General features: G+C 36.9%; 1 protein-coding gene across 2 annotated transcripts in view; it reads right to left on the bottom strand.

Moving 5' to 3' along the window:
* Window positions 1-21,855, bottom strand: part of LOC111047265 — an 83,765-nt gene that overhangs the window by 40,648 nt on the left and 21,262 nt on the right. For both annotated transcript variants that reach the window (XM_039432215.1, XM_039432216.1), the window contains exon 2: window positions 10,715-11,092. In XM_039432215.1, the coding sequence (XP_039288149.1) occupies window positions 10,715-11,092 (378 nt within the window). The remainder of the gene's footprint in view (window positions 1-10,714; window positions 11,093-21,855) is intronic.

The following is a 21,855-nucleotide window of genomic DNA, read 5'->3' as shown; positions in this document are numbered from 1 at the left end:
AGAAAATATGAATCCATACTTCAACAAACATCATTTGAACTTTGGTGTTTCAAAATACTCTTAGCAGATAATGAATAGAATGAATCAATAGGCCACTTCAATAGAACTTGATTCCAGTATAACGCCTTCCGGCTTCCACTCATCATAATAATATTTTCTCAGCACTTTCAATTTGTCTAACCCAGATTTCAAATCAATGCTGGCCTATCATGAACTTGTAAGTAATTCAATTATCTACTTATCAATCGTGAAAGGAAAACTTCCAGTTCTGAAGCATGAGATCTCGTTACATTCAGAGATATGAATAAGAAAATTCTCTAGAACGAAAATCTCTCTCTCAGAAGAAGAAATCCAAGAAAAAGTTTTGTCTATATCAGTGTTGGAAATATCTTTCAGTTTTCTGCTGAGTGATAATTATTATTCCTTTGAAATTCTCAGCTCCCATCAGATATTCTCGAGATGCGTGGTTTTTTCTTATTTGCAGAAAATTTTAGAGATCTCTACTTCAGAGAAGTGTGAGTGGGTAAGGAGGGGCGGAGAAGGGGGATTGTGTTCAATTGAAGAGGCTATATGGATTCTTTTCTCCTTTTTTGATTTATTAGGACCGACGCAGCCTATTTTCTAAGCACGGGCTCCAAAGTATAATTGTGTTTATTCGTTCTGAAGACGCGGCGACTGGTTCATTTCTAGATTGCTGTTAACTCACATTGAAAGGAGGCGGAGGTGAACTGAAATAGAGTGGACGAGGATGAAATTATCTTGGTGAGGGGGAATGGAAAGAGTAAGATATAGTGTATGGAACGAGATGGAATTTGTAAAGAGGAGAAGAGAGCAGAGGAGAAGGATTTTGTTGAATGAGAAGAGGAGACTGAGAAGACTATGGAGTTCTGTGAGAAGAAAATGCCAGAATAATTTCGAAAGAAGGAGAAAGAATCCTGCGAAGAGCAAAATGAGAATTTGTTTCCAGTGAGATATCGGCTCCATAGGAGTGGAGAATAATAATATATTCGTTAAATTGAGACAGTATTAGTAGATGGAAAAACATAGAACCCTATAAATTATGGCAAATCTATATTGAGATTGGAGGGAGAGAATGAATTATTATGGAGAGGATTTGTAAATAATCGAATGTTAAATCAATAGAAATGGGGTTGAGAGGGGCAAATAGTAAGAATGTCTGGTAGTAAGAGATTGAAGTGCACATAGCAAGATAAGTAGATGATTTCATATCGAGCCATTCATTATCCGATCCGATTTTTTGTCCAACTTGAAGTCCAACATTCGATGTTAGATTTGACATCGGACGAAAGCAGTCGAATGGGCTATGTCCTTCCGAACGAGTTGGATCAACTGGAGGCGCAACGCATCCGACATCCCAAGGTCAGACGCCTAGAGTCGAGTTGAAACGTTAGTAGGGATGTTGGACTGAGGCTAGCTATACTCATGCACATCGATTTTTGTTCGTTCGATTTTCAGCCGTCCTTATAAATGGTCCTTATTACATTGAACAGATGATGTCAAACAGATGATGTTTTTCAAGTTCCGTTTGATCTGCTAGAATTCATAAGGACGCCAAAATATCGTACGAGCAAAAATCAATGTGTGTGTAACTGGCTTAACTCGTGGACAACCGATCGAAGCGAGAAAGGTGTAAGATCCGACTAGTGGTTTTACTACCGATCCAGCATTGTTGGACCACCAGTCGGATAGTGAATGGCCCGCTTAAGATAATGGGGAGAGATTCTTGCAAAGGATAAATGAAAGAGGGTGATGGAATAGAAGCATCTGAAATAGGTGGGGAAGAATAATTGAGAGCATAGAAAGAGCAAGTCAATGGAGTCCAGATTGACAATATTCTAGAGAATACGAAAGGCAAGGTTATCTAGAGAACATCCATAATATCCATGTCAAAGTTATGTGGAGAGCAGAATAAAATTGAAACATTCTATTTATTGATGTAGATGGCATTGATGGAAGGTATATGCCGAGGAAAGGGAGTAGGGGAATATGGAAATGAGAGGGTAATAAGGAAGTAATATTTCAAGTAAAAAGAAGTAATCTAACAGAGGTAGAAAAAGAAAGAAAATGGAAGACTGGAACTGATGCTGAAGGTGGAAAAGAAAACAAAATCAAGAATGTGATGAGAGATAGGCTATGCTTAGAAGAGGAAGTGGAGAGATAAAGCAAGGGAAAGAATTTGGAGATACGCCCAGTATCTGAGAGATACTAGGCCTAGTCATTTCTAGTTCCTGTTTATTTGAACACTACCCTTTCCATTATCGTGATTCATTCTAATGGTGAGTAAGTGTATTGGAATGTGAGAGCTATTAGGTGACAAGAGATATTACAATGTAAAGAGGAACATCGGAGGAATTAGATGTGAGAGAAGAAAACGAAGAATAGAATTCAATGCTAATGCAAGTGGATTCGAAGTGAGGAAGGAACAAGCGAGGAAGAGGAAGCTACAGAGGATAGTAAGAGGATACTACGACATTGGCCTCCACGCCTCTGATAAGAAGAAACAAGCAAGAACTTTCTGACTCAATTTTACTTTTATAAAGAGAGTGTGGCGCTAGCTTCGAGTGGGGAGTCTAATTTCTTTGTCACGTCTGACGAAGGGTTGGGTGGTTGGAAGGAGGGGGTGAATGTAGCTCGGTTTACTTTCGAAGAAACTTGTTAATTACAGAGACCCTCCCCCCACCACATCCACTCATCAACTCATTCTGGCACCTCTTGAAAGCATACCCCAAACCTCCTCTGCCCATCAGCCACTCTGCCAGTTTTATCATTTCTCATTCCATCATCAACAATTTCCTTCTCCGCCTATCCGTCATCTCTATAATTTCGCTATGAAAACTTCATTTTTCCGAGGTATCTTACTATCATCATGCCTGATTATGCTATAATGAGAATTCTACTCCCAAGAGGTGTTCAATCTTATAGTACAAGAAGTTTAAAGTATTTGAGAAATTCCACTTTTGGAATCTGAGAGCAGAGAATGTAATATTGAAAGAAAAAGTTATTCTAGCAGCATTGAACTGGTACTTTGAATAAATTGGAAATACGGTAACAGTCTGTGGAAATTGTGGAAAATTAGGTTATAGGTTCTACACTATTATGAACAGATACAAGTTTCAAGGCCTACCTGCAGTCAACAAGTATAATTCGAAAAATAATGAATTTGAGAGAAGAGTAATTCGAAAGCTGCGGTGGACCGCAGTATATTATATCTAACTATGGAATAATCACAGTCTTTGCTAAGAACGATCAGACTGGATAGGTGATTGAACAGAGGGGGGAAGTAGTGCAATTATATAATGAAATATAATGTACCACAGCCGAATAGAGAACAACACACAAGTTTCATAATTGTGTACAAGGCTTAGCGTAACGGTTTGACTTGAAATTCTACTACACGTGATTTTTCAGAAATATGCTCAATTCCATTGATAGGAGCCTTAATTAACAAACTACGAGCTCCAGATGAGACTCTGGGTTTGGGAAAATATAAACTCAGAGTGGAAATTAGCGAACGTTTAAAGTTCTATGAGGTAAGAGGAGAACTCGACAGAAAAACTGAAAGCTTTCAGATGTGATCAAAGGACAGAGACATTAATCATGGGATTCTCATTGGATAAAGCTAGCTGGAAAGTTGTATTCTCCAGGGAAAACTTATTTCCAAATTTCAATTAATATTATATGCATTACTATAAGATTATTTTTTATCATTGCATGTAATTTTTCACTTGAATATCATATTGTTTGTACAAGTGGTTTTTACCGCTGGAATTAGAATACATGAATAAATTTTCCAAAAACTCTCTAATGATTACCAGGGATGAACTTATTTGTGAATTGTTATCAGTGCATGAAAATACTGTGTATTCAAATTTTTTATCAGGCATACGAGTTGTTTCAAACTTGCTTGATAGTATACTTGATACAATCCAGTAAATTCAGAATGCTACTTCATTATTATTATCATAGTTACAGTGTTATTCAATATTATACTTATTAGAATTCAAATTTTGAATAACAAACATATATTCAGAAGCATAAATATTTTCGTAAACTCCAGTAAAGTGATATTTGTATTGATAAGTTGTTTATCGATAATATTGTAACTAGTGAGAATTATCTGGAGAAGTTACTAGTCAGTGAAATACTGACCTCAAAAAATTCCAAGGACCAGAAATGCATATCAATAAAATTTTGATGTCATCGATAAATTATTCCTATTCAGGAAACGGACGTTCGTTACACCACTAGCTCCTATTGTCTTGTTGGTTTCAAAGCGATGATTTTATTCATGCAAAATGGAACATCCCTGATGGAAGTATTCCGCTTGTGTCCACGAGCAATCTACTCATAGTGAGATTAGTTCCACTCGACTGTTTCCATGCCAATGAATTAGGATAAACTGTGCTTTTTTGCTTCTCAGTGAACATGCAGCGAAATTACGACAATATAGTCTACCTGTGTGACAGATTTGTTCAATCTGTCATTGTTACACTGATTATTTGAGAGTTCGACTAGCTTCAGAAAGATAGTAATTCCCTCCCACACAATCAATATTATTAAAAGTGCAATACATTTTCTCCTGCTACAATTATTTTTATCTATTATTTTGAAGTGATTTTGTCACAAAGTGAATTGTAATGAAACCTAGAATATGTTTCAAGAAACCAAAAAAGATTAAAAAAATGTACAGAGCATTTTAGATTAGTTCTTTTCGTCCGTTCTCTTCTTCTCTCCAGATTTGGGAATCGATAGAAAGAAAGTTCTGTATCACATTCATCATTACCTCATTCATTTTTAGGGTTGTGTAGCAGAGAGGACCTAGAGTCCTAGCTCCGTCCTCAATAAACTATTAATCCACTTCTTCAATCCATCAATTGGTCTGATACCGGAAAATGTGTACCTTAGATAACGAATCTTACTTTTACATCTCTGTTAACGATATGGAGGGGTCTCTCTACCTATTCACCTTGTCATTCTTATAAAACTCTTTGTAACCGATCTCACTCAATTTGAGATAAAACGCAACAAATCAAAACCTCATACTAATAAAATTTAATACTAATATGATAGACACTAGACTACTGAACATTGAATAGAATACGACATTATTGAATTTGAAATTGATTCCAAGAAATAGAAGTGATTTGATATAGTTTGTGCTTTGGAATACCACTTATTTGAATGAGATAATAAGATTATAACAACAGAGGTTTCAATTTCAGATAATATATAATTTTATCATGAATTATGCTATAGAAATTGGAGTCCCGAATACATAAGATACCATATTGCGTGGTTGAAGAGGGGTTGTAGTTAATTCGGAGCCCTGCAGAGTATGGAATCACATTCAGTTGCCGCATGATACGTATTTGGCAAGCAGCATACATAGTTTCGAGAGTGGATCAAGTTTGAACAGGCAGGCGTACGCCTGCACACTACACACGCTGAAAGGCGTTGTTAACTTCTGACATGACATCATTGAAAGTTGTCGGGAAGCACCCGAAGACGTCAGCAGTCGATCTCATCCCGTCTGCAGATTAAGATTAATTGACCTACATAAAATTTTCTGTTCGGTTTTGCGTGCGGTGACGTCACGCGTCACGTGATTAATGTCTGCCACCTAGTCGACGACGAGTTGAAGTAATTTATGGGACGCCTAGTGGTTCACGAGGTGAAAATGCTCCAGGGCTCATCAGCTTTATTGCTCTGAAGTTAATATCAACCGAGCTCTGCTTCGCTCTTCCTTCCCAACTCATCCGCAGTTCCTGTGCCACATTACTAGGCCAAGTAGTCCTCTCTTTACCACTTTGTACCCACCGCCCTCCTTAACCCCCACCTTTTCATCCCCACCACTCTTTATAACCGCGCCTCCCGCTGTATTAATATTTATTGACAAACTTTGGTGCTTACCATCTGAAAGGAAATTTCCCCAGCCACCAGCCGCTACACGTCTCAGGTCTCGGCAACTTTTTAATAGAATATAATTGAATCAACTTTTTAAAAGGAGAGTGAAGTGTTCCAGTGTATAAGAATAAGTAGCTAAAGTTGCTTTTTTTAGTCTCGATACTAACTATGGATGAGCGCAATTTGAGAGTCTCCTTACTTGAAAAATTTAGAAGGTGCTAAAGTTTTAATACGTTTGTTCTATGAAAACAAAGCTTTCTATTATTCTACGCATCAAAATTCACTGCTGGTCTCACTGATAAGAGCTACATATCTCATTGCGAATCTATTCTCAAGTGAATGGATGGTTTCATTTCGTTCTCATTTCTATTCCCTTTTCCCATTTTTAATTTTTTTCCAATCATTTTTCAGTGTGACTTTGACTCATTTAATCGTAAATCCTTCTATAAGTGTATTGTATTGTATGGTCCAATTAGTCAGCAACTAGGATTGCTGAACTCTTGGCAAATAAAGCAAGACATGAAGGCTTTATCACATGATTTGATTTATCACAAAAATTCAACGATCAGAGTTATCAGGAATATTTAACAGGAGAATTACATCTCCCGGACTATTTTGAACAAATTATTGATAAATTGATAACCATTGAATTCAAACAATTTCAATTTCGGGTACATTTTCATTCACAGATCCAGGAATACACTCTTGGATTCCGTTGATGCTTAAACGTAATCAGGCCTATGCTCCAAACATTCCTGAATTACTTGACTGAGAAGCTGTGAACTGGAATTCTGACTGACCAACAAAGTCAAACAAAACGAGCCTACGAGGGAAAGTTGGAGATTTCCATATTCATATTGCTATCTCACTGAAAGCCGGGAAAGCCTTTCCGTCATGCACTGGAAAAAATGTGTCGACTGGCCTGGAAAAAGCGAGTTTGTTTGTATACGAACTGATAGTGGGAAAATAATCTGCTGAGAGGAAATGCCTGGAATAGGAGTCTAGTGGAATTATTTAAATGACGAAAAATGAGCTAGCGCCTTTTCGAATCAGTGGAGTGGAAAATGTAAGACGGAAAATGTAAGATGGAAAACCCTTCTTGAAAAAGAGAATGATATGCATAATGGAACGAAAAAATGTGGCACGCAATGTAGAAGATGGGAGGGTGTTGGTGAGGTGGACAAGGAAGAGGAGGAGTTAACGAAGGGGGAGGAGTAGGAGGAGTATGACAGGGTGGTCGGCGGCACGAATATCATATTCGAAACATGAGAATGCCATCTAGTTTATTATCAACGGAATAATTCATCAGTCTTATCACCTCTACAATTAATTGTATTCCATCAGTTCCAGTTATGTTACTCTCATTCAAGCAGAAGATAACGCAGCTTTGATTTTTGACAGAAATTAATAAGGAGTTGAGAATCTTGTAGGATTTAAATAGCGTGTCTCAAAAGTCAGTTTCAGGAAAACATTTCAAATTTGAGCTGCAAAAGTTCACATTCACTCGAAATTTCGTTTTCCAACTACTATTCGTACTTGACTACGAAATTCCTGCTACTACAAATATTTCTCACAGGAAAGGAGACTTGTAAGGGATATTTTCAAGAAGCAAAAGGAGTTCTTTCTCATCCTCGGAGGTTAATGAATATAGAAAGCTTCTCTAATATCTGAAAGTTATTTCGAGTATGGTACAGCATTATCGATTAAAATTTTTTTTATTGATTAGGTGGAACAATTTTTTTTAATTGATATGAAACTGCTTCGTATGAATTCCAGTAAAATTTGCTAGGTTACCACTGATTGGAGTAGCTTTAACCTAAAACGGTGTGGCTCTAAACTCTTAGAATGTTTATACATGTTTACAAGGCCAGGCGGAAAATCAGTCTATTGACAATATATCTGGCAATATAATCGTATACTACACAAGAGATATATAAGTTATAGTTTGGTAGAATACAGTTTAGGTTTTTTGAATTATTTCTTGAAGTGTAACATGATTTCAATCGTACTATCACTTAAAATTTAACATGAGAATCCGTAAGTTTCCGTTTACTGTTGTGTTTATTTCATAAATGAGTAATGAGGATACAATAATCTTTTGCTGAATTCTCCAGCGATTTCATCCAAACTGAGCTTTCATGCTGCTGTAGAATATAAGTGTCAATATTTCTATGCGAATGTCACAATTGGTTCATACTTATACTGCATAGTTGCATACATTTCTCAAGAAAGCCAGATGAATTCAAACATGTTTCCATGTTGAATAATACACATGATAATGCTCGAGGCTTAAGAGGATATTGTTTTCTCAATGGTGTGATATTCCACTCGTCGATAAAGACCCCCACCACCATCACGAAACTCTGATTCTCTCAGCCGGGGTTAGAGTCGGGCCCCTTCAAATGAGAATCCTCTTGACTAGATGCCAAAATAACTGCGTCCATTCATCTTATCAGAGCCAAACCGAGCTGTCTAGGATACTTAGGTAGGAGCATACTTCACGGCCTCAACCGTTGGTCATGTTCACTTTGTCTACTATCTAGATTCTCTCTGACGCCGTCTTTCACTGTAACTTATGTACATTAACAATATTGATATCTGGTTCAATGATTTTAGATTTTAAGGATTTTGCGAATATCGTGTAACTTTGTTTCTTTACCTATTTGATTATCCTCATATATAATGATGATTCTTCTATTTGATCTGGACCCATCTTCAAGCTTATTTTAGACTAAATTCATTGAAAATGAATGATCGAAAATCAATATCAATCCACAATCCAACTCTTAGATACGAATAGTATGAACTCCATGAATTGTTTCTCGACTTCTTATTTTGTATCTCACATGATTCTACTCGTAATCAAATTCAACAACAGTTTATTGAATAAGCAAAGAATAGCAATGCATATGACGAGGAAGTTGATGGGGTTCTTCTTTGTTGAATTCATATCCACCTCAATTCCTGACAATTGAAGACTTTGACAATTTTCCAAATCATTAAGAAGAAAGGAACATTCTCATATATTATCTACTCGCATGTGATGTAAGAATATATTTTCCTGCTGTCCCATCTTTGAGATTGAGATTGGAATCTATAGAAATTCATGATGATTCAACAAACAATTTTCCACAACTAGTTGTAACAACTTTATGATTTTCTATTTATTAAATACAACCATAGAGTAAAGTTAGCAAAAGAAGATAAGTAGATCACATGCTGTTGATAATTAATAGAGGGTTTATGTTCAACTTTTTTTTCCTGCTTAGGGTGATGCCCACATGAGTTAGCCTATAGGCTTGTGCTTCAGTAATGAGGCGGATGATAATGAGAGATCAATTGACTGTACTGTTAACTCAAGCCGATAGGCCGATAGGCATAGTGGAACTATGTTACGCTGGAAGTCTCTCATACTGTGCCGTTCTTCATACCTCTCCCGGCCAAAACAGTAATAATAGACGATAGTTGACAGTAATCGGCTTGGAATTTGAGCATAAACGACCTATATCATATCTTCTCAAGCTATCTTTTTTCTATGATACAACCTACAAGAATAATAACTGGACTATTCAAAAAAGCATCAAGTTAATCGATTCGTGATACCCATGACAATATAATTCATAATACCTTCCCATCATGTGTCAGAATATCATGAAGTTTCATATTTAATATCATATGAAGTGTAATGGTTTCAAATTACTTTAAACTAAATCGACACTTCTAATCGATTGAGAACGTACTGCAACTTAGTGCGACATTGACACAGTGTAACAAGGAACAGTGACATTCACATTGGCGCAAACACGGTTTTCAACTATGCGCCCCTGTAAGTCAGTCGAGTCTCCTCTCGGCAACAGACAGGAGTAGAGTAGCCTGAGTTGTACGGGGGAGTTCAACTCGAATTCCCATTTACTTCGCAACCACCATCACGTTTGCTCTTGTCTCTCCAGCCTTGGAGTATGATCTACTACCAACTAGACATAGTAGAAAGTCTACATGTTGTTATGGGAATGCTGGTGAATATTTTAAACAGTCTGGAACAAACAGTATAGCTGTAGGCATGGGTTGGTAGCCTTGGCTTCACCATAGTTGGAGTTATAGGTATCTTAGTACTGTCAGTATATTAGTACTAGTAGTGCAATACCATCGAGAAAAGGAACTGAGACTCGTTTGCTACTCGCCCTCTCTCCATCATACCTCCAATTATTTATTCTCGATGAGATTCTCCATTGGAATATTACTTGAGAGAAAGAATTGAATTGCATAGAATCCCTTGCCGCTTCTCCATATCTCCTCTATGGTGATACTTTCAGGCAAAAACTGGATGAACAAAACATAGGAGACCACGGGGGTTTCGGTTTTGATAAAACTATCGATTAGTTTCACTAACAATGTTTGGAATCCAATCTACCATGACTATTCCGAAAAGTGATCATAGATCACCATGCTTCTATTATCCTTCGATTTGCCTTCAAACTAAGTCGTGTCGCACACATGTACATGATAATGATAAGTCATGTTTTTTTACCGATGGCAGTGGAATGCGTAACTGCTGGAGATCAGTTTCCAGAGAGGTAACTGAAAATGGTAATGCTTTTCCCTCCCTGTTGAAGAAGGTGGGTTTTAGGTTTAGTGGGTTGGGGGTACTGCTCCACTGTAACAACCAACTCCACATATCCACATTCAAAGGGATAATTATTTAATAATTATATAATAATATATAATTATTATTTGAAGGGATAATTATTAATAAAATATTATTGCAAGAAAGTTTTATAGATCGACTCACCATAAACAATCATCTTCTTGATCATGAAGTCTTCGTTGTCGAAGGTGGACACAGTGCACTTGTACTCGCCGCTGAGGTCGGTGGTGGGGCGTACAATCCTCAATGCCCTATACATGGCGGCCACCTGGCTTGAAGCCTTGTGCTGCAAGTCCAGCCGACCCTTGAGCAAGCCCAGCTCCTGAGGCTTTTGGCCCGGAATCCACTGGTAGACGGGCGCCGGCCCGTTATTGAAGAACCACTTGATCACCAGACCGGACGTCAGCACCGCTTTCGACTCCTCTGGCTTCAGCGTGTACTCGCAGTCCAAGATGGCCGCTTCGGAGCCGTTAACTACTGTTTCTGGCACTTTTAGCGCGGTTATCTGCACTCCTCCTACACCTGCAACACAGGAAATAATTAATAATATTCACTTTGTTAAACTACACTATATTAAAAAGACAATACTAACTCTGTATGACAAAAGAACATTTAATATTATTTATCCCTCAAATAGCTTACAGATAGAGGGATACTATCGCACCGATGTAATATTCAAATAAATAAATAATATTTGAAATATTGTTCAAAAGTTTTGAACAGTAGAACATTTAATCAACTCATCATGATCACTTGATTCATTCAAGTCAATTACATTGATGCTGCTATCGTTTGTAATATGTGTTCAATTTGTAAATAATAATAGTGAAACTTGAATTGAAATATACAACAATCTAGACCATTTCCCAATCATCAATAATTAGTTTGTATACCATTTAATGTATGAATAAACAGTCTAAATTAATAAATTCTAACATGGAATTCGATTTTGTAGACACCACCTGCATCAATATTCCTTGGAACAATGCCATTGTATTTCTTTAAAACTGTTCTCCTTGTGAACAACTGAAGTCTTTCGTTTTCCTATACCATATTTCCCAGAATTATTCAGAAATAACTGAGGTTTATTCCTAAAGTCTCACATTTTCCGACGCGGGAAGAGTGCTAAGAAAGGACACTCCTCTGTTAAGTGAATCGATTATAATAATTTGTAGCTTCATAGAATATCATATTAACAATAAAATACTGAAAAAATGGAAATTATTGCAGCTACATTTTTTCAAATTGTCTCATTCGAATATGTTGTTTCTCCATCTGACTGTCATATTGGGAGGTTCCTGTTATTGCTTCCTTCCTATTGACTAAGACCTTTACTTGGAGATGATAGAAAAGGGAAAATTTGAAATAGTTTATTGAACTGTATAACATTTTCTTTTATTTTCGAGTACAGTATGATGCAATGTGGTTTTTTAGTGTAGATTTGTAGGTAGTATAGTGTCATAATATCTAGGTTATAATGCGCATGATAGTAAATAGCTATATATCAGCTATATATAGCTATCGTATTTAATAATTTTGTTGTAGTTCCTATTGATTGGAAATCAACGAAATCAATTTTTGAATCCCAAAATTGTCATGAGAGTTAATCAGTACACATTTTCATGGAAAGCTTTAGCCTAATATGACTTCTCAAGGAAAAGTGCTGCTCTATTCAAAAGCTGTTCCAATTGATTCGAGTACCTAAAATGAAAGCACGCCACTACTTCTGATATTTTGAATTTCAATGGCTGGTACTGAATTCTTGTTGAGTATTTTGAATATGAATGATTCAAATTGAATTCCGCTTTGACAAATTGAGTAGTAAGTTTATCAATTGATTGTCGTTAACCAATGCCAATAACTCCCCTGTTCCTAAACTCTGCTCTCTCTTCGCCATTTGTTTGTTCAGTTCGAATTAATTGAAATTGATTAGAGCGCAGCCCCCGGCCAGGTATAGGACTTGGCCGGATAAATTTGACGATATGTTGATACGAGCCGCGCCATTTTTGTGTGAACAGGAAAAGTCAATATGAATGTTACTTCTGTATTCAGCCGGAAATTGACTCTGTTCTCCGACGAGATGAAGGAGGAAATGAGTGAGTTATAGAGAAATTCACTTTGAACAGTCAGTTTTGGTTGCATGGGTTTCATTATGGTCATATTCAAGAGTAATGCTGACAGTTGAAAGTGGATCTTATTTCAGCTGATATTGGAAAATTCCGCATCGCTGGCAATAAACGTGATACAAATCAGAATCTGGTGGCTGTGGTTACAACGATAACTTTGTAGGTATACATTTGGTGAGCGGCTCACAGAAAGCAGGCGGTCCAACTCACCTCGTTACAGACAACGAATTAATTTCATGTCAATAATGGACTCCTGGTGGATAACTAATGTGCAAACTTCCTTCAGGAGTGATTGTTTCTCTTACGTTGTTGAATAATTGACTCGTCATGGATTGATAATGCAAATGCACCCATTCCAATCGGAACTTTGTTAGCAACCTTTATAAAATGGTTTCACTGAAACTTTTTGACAGAAATAATCAACTATACTAGCATTACCCTCAAGACGACGAGCATTGCTGGCGAACTCATTCATTGAATGCACCTTCATTTTGTGCGTGCTCCTCATATGATGTAGGAAGTAGATATAGTGGTGAAGGAGAACATGGTTTAGAGGACAAAATGTAAGAAGAGGGATGGAATGACAAAGTGTAAAAATGAGAACGAGAGATGACCAATGAGAGATGGACTTTTTTCTAGAAGATAAATAAGATAGGTTTTACGTAGGTTTACAGAGTGTGAAAAAAGAAAGGGCACGGAATGTCAGAGGAGAATCACGTAGAGAGTGAGGAGATATAAACAAAAAGAGAAGTGAGAAAAGTGGGAATAAAAGCTAAAGAATTGGAAGAAAGAACAAAATTTCTGAGATCAACGGGAAAGTGATGGAGAATAAGATGTTAGGTTGTGAAGATGAAAATGAAAATGAGATCACGAATTGGAAAAATTGAAAATTACTGAGAAGAGAAAGACAGGAAGAGAAAATGAGATGAAATAAATGAAGAGAGAGGATTTATTGATGAAGAAGGATTCATTGATATGAAAATGACGAGTTGAACTTGGAGAGAGGAGAGATGGCAGAAGTTGTAAAACAGAACTTGAAGAGAGGAAATGGAAAATACCTGTTTTGAATCTGCACTGAAAGGAGATTTTTAGAGAAGAACCTGTAGATGGGAAGCAAAATGTAAGAATGTGAATATTATGAAAATGGAAAATGTGTTTGAGAGTACTAGGTGGTAAAGAAGGAGAGGACAGTTGAGAAAGGAGATGTCAAGAGTGAAATAGGAGCCAAAGAGGATATGGATGATCGATGAAATAATAGAATAATACTTCTTTTCCATTATTTTGTTGATTGTTGACAAATTATAAATCAAAGAGACAGGTAAAAGAATTAGGTTGGAGATGAAAGATAAAATTGATCTGTGAGAAGGAGAATCATCATATCATATTGTACAAATTAGAAAGTGGAGGACGCTTACATGCTGATCAAGGTAAAGAAAGAATCATCTCGATCCTAGAAGATTGACCGAATCGGAAGAGATAGACAATAAGTTGACAAAAAGTAGTAGTTGAGAGCAAAAGTAGATTCTAATAGAGGAGAAAGTAAATTAATACGCAGAACCAGGAAATGATGGTCCTGGAATATGAACTGAAAGAAAAGAGATAGAGAATCCGGTGACAAAGGAAGAGCAAAAGGACTGATGGAGAAGGACAATGAGCCGTTGGAAAAGGACGGGAATAAGATGACAGATAATAGGCTGTTTTTGGAGAGGGCTGAGAGAGTTATTGACCGTGCCTTTGCCTTGGCGTTGGCAGAGCGCCGCCAAAAAGCGATTACGCACCGCTCAGCCAGAAACGCGCGGCAGATGGCAGCAGCAAAAGCGCGGGAACAATATCGAGCTCAGCTGTTGGATGCCGCCGCTGCCTCTGCCTTTTTTGGCGGGAACACATCTCTAGCGCTGGAAAAGGGGAGGCGGTCAAAGGTGTCGCATCGCTCTTACACTTCCTCTCTTTATTCTTTGTCATCTTCTTTTTCTCCTCCCGTTCCTCTCCAATTTCTTTTTCTCCACCTTCTCTTTATTACTCATCTACGCATTACTCCAATACAAAAGAAATTATTTTTCTTCCATAATTTATTTTTTATTTATCTTTAATTTTGTCGTCTTGCTCGTATTCACTCTTTCTATAGATTTCTCTCATCTGGAATAGATTAAACCTATTATAACCGATCCATTACAATGCTTATTGAGTCTATATGCTATTACCTATCTTGATTACCTTCCCGTATCTCTCTTCACCTACTTTTCCTCGTCGTCCATTTCATTATATTCATTCTTATATCATTCATCTCATATTTATCTAAGATTCGAATCATCTAAATATCCTATACATCTGCTCCCTCTACCGCTGCTTCCCACCTTTTCTATCTGCCTTTGCTCCTTCCTTCCTCTTTTCATAAATGATCTTCTTAGTCTGCTTCTTCTCCCTCTCTCCTACTCCTTCATAATCTTCTTCTTCTCCCTCACTCCTACTCAATCTTTTTCTTCTTCTCCTCCTGTATTCTCTTATTTTTCTCCCTATTACACTTTCACAGCCACTTTCCTCCTCCTTCTTCCAACATCACCACTTCTCTACACCCCTCCACTCTTCCACATCATTCTTCTCCTACATCTTTCGCTCACCTCCTCTCCACCTTTTCAAACTTAGCGCCAGCGTAATTTTGAAACATAAATTTATAACGTCAGATCCCTTCCAACTAACCCCACTCCACTCAGTTTTCCTATCCCTACCCTTGATATAATCATCCATCTGCAAGCCAGGCATATCTCGCAGCATTCTTCTGTTATCTTCTGCTCGCATGCATTTCCAAAACTACGAAATCAAATTCTTGCTCCAACCCTTGGGAGCTTTCCGATATTGCTTGATCACAATGTATTATCTCACTAGGTTCAGTTTTGAACTAGGCGATCGAATATTTGTTACAAGCCAAATATCCAAAAGATTTTCGATCGTTCAAATATATTCACCCTGACTACAAGATTCTTACGATTTTCTCTCTCATGATTCTCCTATATTCTTGTATGCTGCTTCTTCTTCCTGCTCTACTTCCTACTACTACTTTTTTTCTTCTCTTCATTCCTCTCCTCATTTTTTGCTTCCTTTTCCTCTTTTTCTTCATCTTCTTCTTCAGCTTCTCCGTCTGCACTCTTACATAACGAGAGGTATTATTTTAGAAAAATGTACGGGTATTTCAAGCTGCCAAATTCAGTTCTTGTCCTGACAGGAATTCGAATCAATTTCATATTTTCCCTATATTCCAATGAGAGCATATTGATAAGGAATAAATCAGCCTTGAAACTCTCCTCTTCTCGTAACAGGAAAATCCGATGAAAACAGGAAAACTCGAGCATCAATTCTATTAACTGGCCTGGCTGAGCGGAAAACTCGCAAAATCTGACCTGAACAATTATTATTCACCTTCAACTGCCGTTAAACGAACGTGAACGTATTCTTTGTAGCCCAACATGATCTGTGAGTGTCGATAATAATAATTGTACATCAGTACTTCAGTACAGTTTTAATTTCACAGAATAAACCCCCTGTAGATAAGTTCCACGTGCGTATGATATAAGCTATCCCCAAAAAACCCGTGCAACCTTTATTCCGTGCTCTTCATTACAAACATTTTCCGATCATCAACGAGCCAAAAATCAATTTTTCTGAATAACTGATGAATCATGTGGTGTAGTTCAACTGTACTGAACTTTGACGTTTCAAGTGCTCATAGAAAGATGATGGAGGTGAGACATATTTAAAAATTGAAAATACATTTCAGTTGGAAAGAATAGGCAACGCACTACATAAATTGAAAATCACATGTTTGAACAGGAAATCCTTTCCCAACTGAAAATAAAGAAGCAGTCAAGCATAATGTTTCAACGTTTCTTTGCCCGATCTCAAACTCCATTTCAAACGGCTAAGGATTCGATGTCAAGAATCAAGATAGGCCTACCAGTTGCTAGCGTTCGAGCTGCTGGCTGATAAATAAGTGAGTTGTGGGACAAAGTTGCCGGTAACGATGGCAACGATCACATCATCAACGGTCGCCGTTTTCTCACATCAACTTTTATGTAGCAATGAACAGCCAGTAATAAAATCGCAAATTGAGTCTGTTATGGAGCTGAGAGGGCCTTAATTTCAAATGCAGTGTGATACGACAATCATGATACGAGAAGCGTGGAGAAGAGTGAAATGGAGAAATAGTGAGAAGATGGAGGAGGGGAATGGAGGAAGAGTGGAGATGAGGAGTGGGAAAAGGAAGTAGAGAGAGAATATGACTGAAATGATAGAAAATGAGGAAGAGAGATGAAAGCTGAGGAAAGGGGAAAGAAGAGGCCTGGAGAGAGGTTGAAGGAAATCGTAAGAAATTGTATAGAGCAGGAAAAAGAGTGATAGTTTAATGGGTATTGGAAGCAGATGGATGGAGAATAAGAGGGAAGAGGAGAGGGTTTGAGTGTGGATTAGAGGGTTGAAGAAAAACGTAGAAAGTTGTATAGAGTAATAAAAGAGAAAGAGTGATAGAGTAATGGGTAGGAATTGAAGTGAGAGGAAAATTGGTTTGGAGGTGGAAGAAATGAAAATAATAGAGGATATAAATGAGGAGGGATTTGAGAAGATGTGGATCATAGAAGGGCATTGAGAGAAGACTGGAATGACGGAAATAGATAATAAAAACAAAATAATGAGGGAAGATGAGTAAGAGAGAAATGAGAAAAGATTGAAAAATGATAGGAAGGGTGAAGGAGAATGGAAATAGGGACTATTTTCAAGGGATAATTTATAACAAGGAGACTTGGAGAAATGCACGATGATAGACGAAGTAAGAAGGAAAGAAAGTTTTCAATGAAAATTGATGGTATGGAAAGCAAATGAGACAGGGAGAGTAGCAGAAGAGAAGATCAAAGAGAACTCAAAGATGAAAGTTTCGGGAGTTAGAACGAGGAGAATGGGACAGGAACTCAACCCAATCATCAAATATTCTGGAGCCATTCATAGGGAATTATCATGAGACGCTGCGTGTCAAATCGCTCGCCTGTTCAATAATATCCGCCTGCTAATGAGACACATTCTCATCATAGCTCAGTTTATGATATCATGACAGAGGCATGTGCTGTTCAATTATCCACTGGGACATGGGAATATGTCACACCTGTAGCTACTGCGTTCCAATCCTTCATTCAAATTCACCATGATGATTATGTGATACGAGACATACTCGACGCACATTCAAGTTCAGTTCAACAATGAGAGAACAGGGAAAAATAAAAAAATCTCCACAAAGTTAACAAAATTGGCATCAAAACTATTGAAAAAGACACTAAAAACTGACAATTTGTAAAGCAAGAGAGAAATTTTATTAATGTGCCATTTCAGTCCAAAAATTGATTGATAAGGGGTATCCTGATAATAGGGGATTACCAGGTGTGCTGGATAAGATAATAATTATGATAATACTCAATTATTATAATATTATGTTCATAAAATGATGGATTGATCTTGTCTAGAACATAGATAATTCATGCAAATTCTTTCGTCAGAAGTATTTCATTATCTCACTAATTAATTGTTATTCAAAGGTGCTTACAGACTTATGCGCCACGAGCACGTGCATTTTACTTTCCATCAGCTGATGCTATTCTTATTATATGTGTATTTGTATAGAAACAAGTTTGTATAGGAACCCTGCGCTGCGCAGGCCTTCTGTATAGTATTTGCGCTATTTACAATAAAATGGGCTGCGCAAACTCAACATTTCTTTCCGAGAAGACACGTGATAATAGGAGATTCCGAATCCATTGCATATATTGATGTAAACATTCTTGTGATTTCATGAGAAACTCACATATGCGTATGCCCACGTCAAGTGTCTTTTTTTCAGTTTTCTCCCATGTTGAAAAACAATGTAATTCCGTAGTGAGGTTCATTGTAATTTGATTCTATCAAGTGAATGAATTGAAGAACGATATCAAAGTACCGAATTTATTCCAGTGAAAGTCGACAGTCATACCATAGAGAAACCTATAAACTATACGTCGTTCATCTCTGGTCATACCAACTTGAACTTCTCCCATTTCACATCGCAATCTTTATTACACGGGAGCTACATTATCAACAATTTCACGAACTCTGTGTGACACATACACATATTCAGTGTGCGTGAAGTAATCACGTAGAAGCTAGAACGAAGTCTTATTGGTGATTTTGGAGCAGGGGTGGAAAGAACGGAACGAAGAGGGATGCATGGTGGGGTAGGTGAGAGAGAAGGTAGGAATAGAAAGTGGAAGAGAGAGGGACTGATGGGACAAAAGTGGGACGTCGACACACGGACTGTTTGGTTCGAGGCCAAAGTTGGTTCATTTCATTGCCCTGGGTTCTGTCCAGCTTTGTCGGCGACACCGGATATTGGTTTCGCGACTATGTCTCGTCTGTGTTTTCTGAGAAAAAGAAAAAGGAATAGAAAGAGTAGAGTGAGAGGGAAAGGAAGGTACGGGGGAAGAAAAATAAAAAGAAGGAGGAGGAGAAGAAGAAGAAGAAGAAGAAGAAGAAGAAGAAGAAGAAGAAGAAGAAGAAGAAGAAGAAGAAGAAGAAGAAGAAGAAGAAGAAGAAGAAGAAGAAGAAGAAGAAGAAGAAGAAGAAGAAGAAGAAGAAGAAGAAGAAGAAGAAGAAGAAGAAGAAGAAGAAGAAGAAGAAGAAGAAGAAGAAGAAGAAGAAGAAGAAGAAGAAGAAGAAGAAGAAGAAGAAGAAGAAGAAGAAGAAGAAGAAGAAGAAGAAGAAGAAGAAGAAGAGATAAAATTTTTCTGAAAACCTTTATTCTTCTGGCTTGTGATCTCGTTCTGAGAGGATGCACATGGAGTTTAGGGTTCTTTCTTCCTTTAAATTTTAAAATTATCAAGCCAATCCCTTTTTTAAATGTGAACTATTTGTGATTAATGTTAATTTATCTGTGAACTCAGTGTTGTTGAAGAGTTCGTAATTGTAATCAATTCCCATAAATATATCTTTAATTCGGGAAGAAATCTATAAGAAACCTGGACCACGCGCGAGCCCAGCAGAGACGAAAGGGACCTGCATAATTAATTATTGGAAATAATTAATTCATTCTACGAGACCGTCAAGAACATCATTAATGTGAGTGGTTAGATCAAACGAGCTCGTTACAAAAGCCTTTCTGTTCAGAGTTGGGGAATTAGTCAAAGCGCTATATAAATTAACTTAAGTCAAGGAAAATTCGCAACGTGTTGAGTGCTATCACATAGTTTATAAGAACGTTTTATAAATTTATTTGATATATGTAGGAAGCTTACTTCCATGCACGGCACGGACTCATTAAAAACCCTGAGATCTTATATTTTAAATATCAATTTTATTAATTATTATTTGCTAGTTGATCGAAGCACGTCTTATTAAATCTACAGACCAACAGGTTTTAAATTGTAGAATTCTGAATTGACTGGAAGTACAAGTATCAGTATTAAATACAAATTTATAATTTTCAAAGCTCACAAAAGTGAATGCTATTAAACCTTGTGATAATTATTCAAATATTAGAAAAGAATTTATTTAAAGAAAATTATAGATATAGGAAAATTTTATATATATTGTTTTATGGGAATATATTTTGTGTTTTATGTCAGCATACAAATCATAGAAGTTTATTTTATCCTAATTCATCTCGTGATATAAAGTTTGAGCTGTCTTGGTACCAAGAAATATTCGTCTGCAGCATATAAAATCATTAAATCAATTAATATCGATCTTATTAAGAGCACTCGGTATTTATCATCCTTTGATGATAGTCAAACTAGTCCGCCAGAAAAAATACATTGGTAATTATAATAATAAGGTTCCAGTTATATCATATAAGGATCCAGAGAGCTTCAAGAATTGGCGTTGTAAGTTCTAAGGAATTTCAGAAGGATAAATTGGTGAATACCTGTATTCATGGCGAGCGTTTTAAAAATCAACTAGAAAAAACTATAGTTGGTCTTCATTATTCTCTATTGTATACATGGTTACTGATAATCAGTCATCAACTGTCTTTCTGATTTCCTTATTGGTGTTCTTCAAGAACTTCACGGAAGCAGCGGTAAGAATTATTAATCACCAGTCATTGAACCCTGTGGTGATTAATTAAATTTGGAAAATTGATGTATCTACCACTGAGCTAAAGCTGAACCCAGTTTGAAAAGAAGTTTGAACCCAGCAATTTGCGAGCCGGACGGCCTTAATTTTTTTGTGAATTCATTCGCAAATTAGGGACTTTGGCAACTGCGCTTACAAATATCAAATTTACCATTTTACATAATATCACCCAACAAGTGGGGCAAAGGTCTACGTCTTCACATTATTTACAACAATATGGGAGCACACGGGAAAACCCAAAAATTGCTCCCCAATCAAAAAATTACAATAAGCACTTTACAAAAAAACTTAAAATCGAGAGAAAGACATAAGGAAAAAACTATTTCATATTTGTGAAGAGAAAATAATGTGATGAGAATCTAAATATACTGAGAACTTAATATACTAAATATGATAATACTCAATTATTATAATATTATGTTCATAAAATGATGGATTGATCTTGTCTAGAACATAGATAATTCATGCAAATTCTTTCGTCAGAAGTATTTCATTATCTCACTAATTAATTGTTATTCAAAGGTGCTTACAGACTTATGCGCCACGAGCACGTGCATTTTACTTTCCATCAGCTGATGCTATTCTTATTATATGTGTATTTGTATAGAAACAAGTTTGTATAGGAACCCTGCGCTGCGCAGGCCTTCTGTATAGTATTTGCGCTATTTACAATAAAATGGGCTGCGCAAACTCAACATTTCTTTCCGAGAAGACACGTGATAATAGGAGATTCCGAATCCATTGCATATATTGATGTAAAGATTCTTGTGATTTCATGAGAAACTCACATATGCGTATGCCCACGTCAAGTGTCCTTTTTTCAGTTTTCTCCCATGTTGAAAAACAATGTAATTTCGTAGTGAGGTTAATTGTAATTTGATTCTATCAAGTGAATGAATTGAAGAACGATATCAAAGTACCGAATTTATTCCAGTGAAAGTCGACAGTCATACCATAGAGAAACCTATAAACTATACGTCGTTCATCTCTGGTCATACCAACTTGAACTTCTCCCATTTC

This window comes from Nilaparvata lugens, chromosome 7 (assembly GCF_014356525.2).
Source record: "Nilaparvata lugens isolate BPH chromosome 7, ASM1435652v1, whole genome shotgun sequence".
Taxonomy (NCBI): Eukaryota; Metazoa; Arthropoda; class Insecta; order Hemiptera; family Delphacidae; genus Nilaparvata; species Nilaparvata lugens.
The sequence above is the reverse complement of the archived record's forward strand: the minus strand, read 5'-3'. Positions and strand labels throughout refer to the sequence as shown.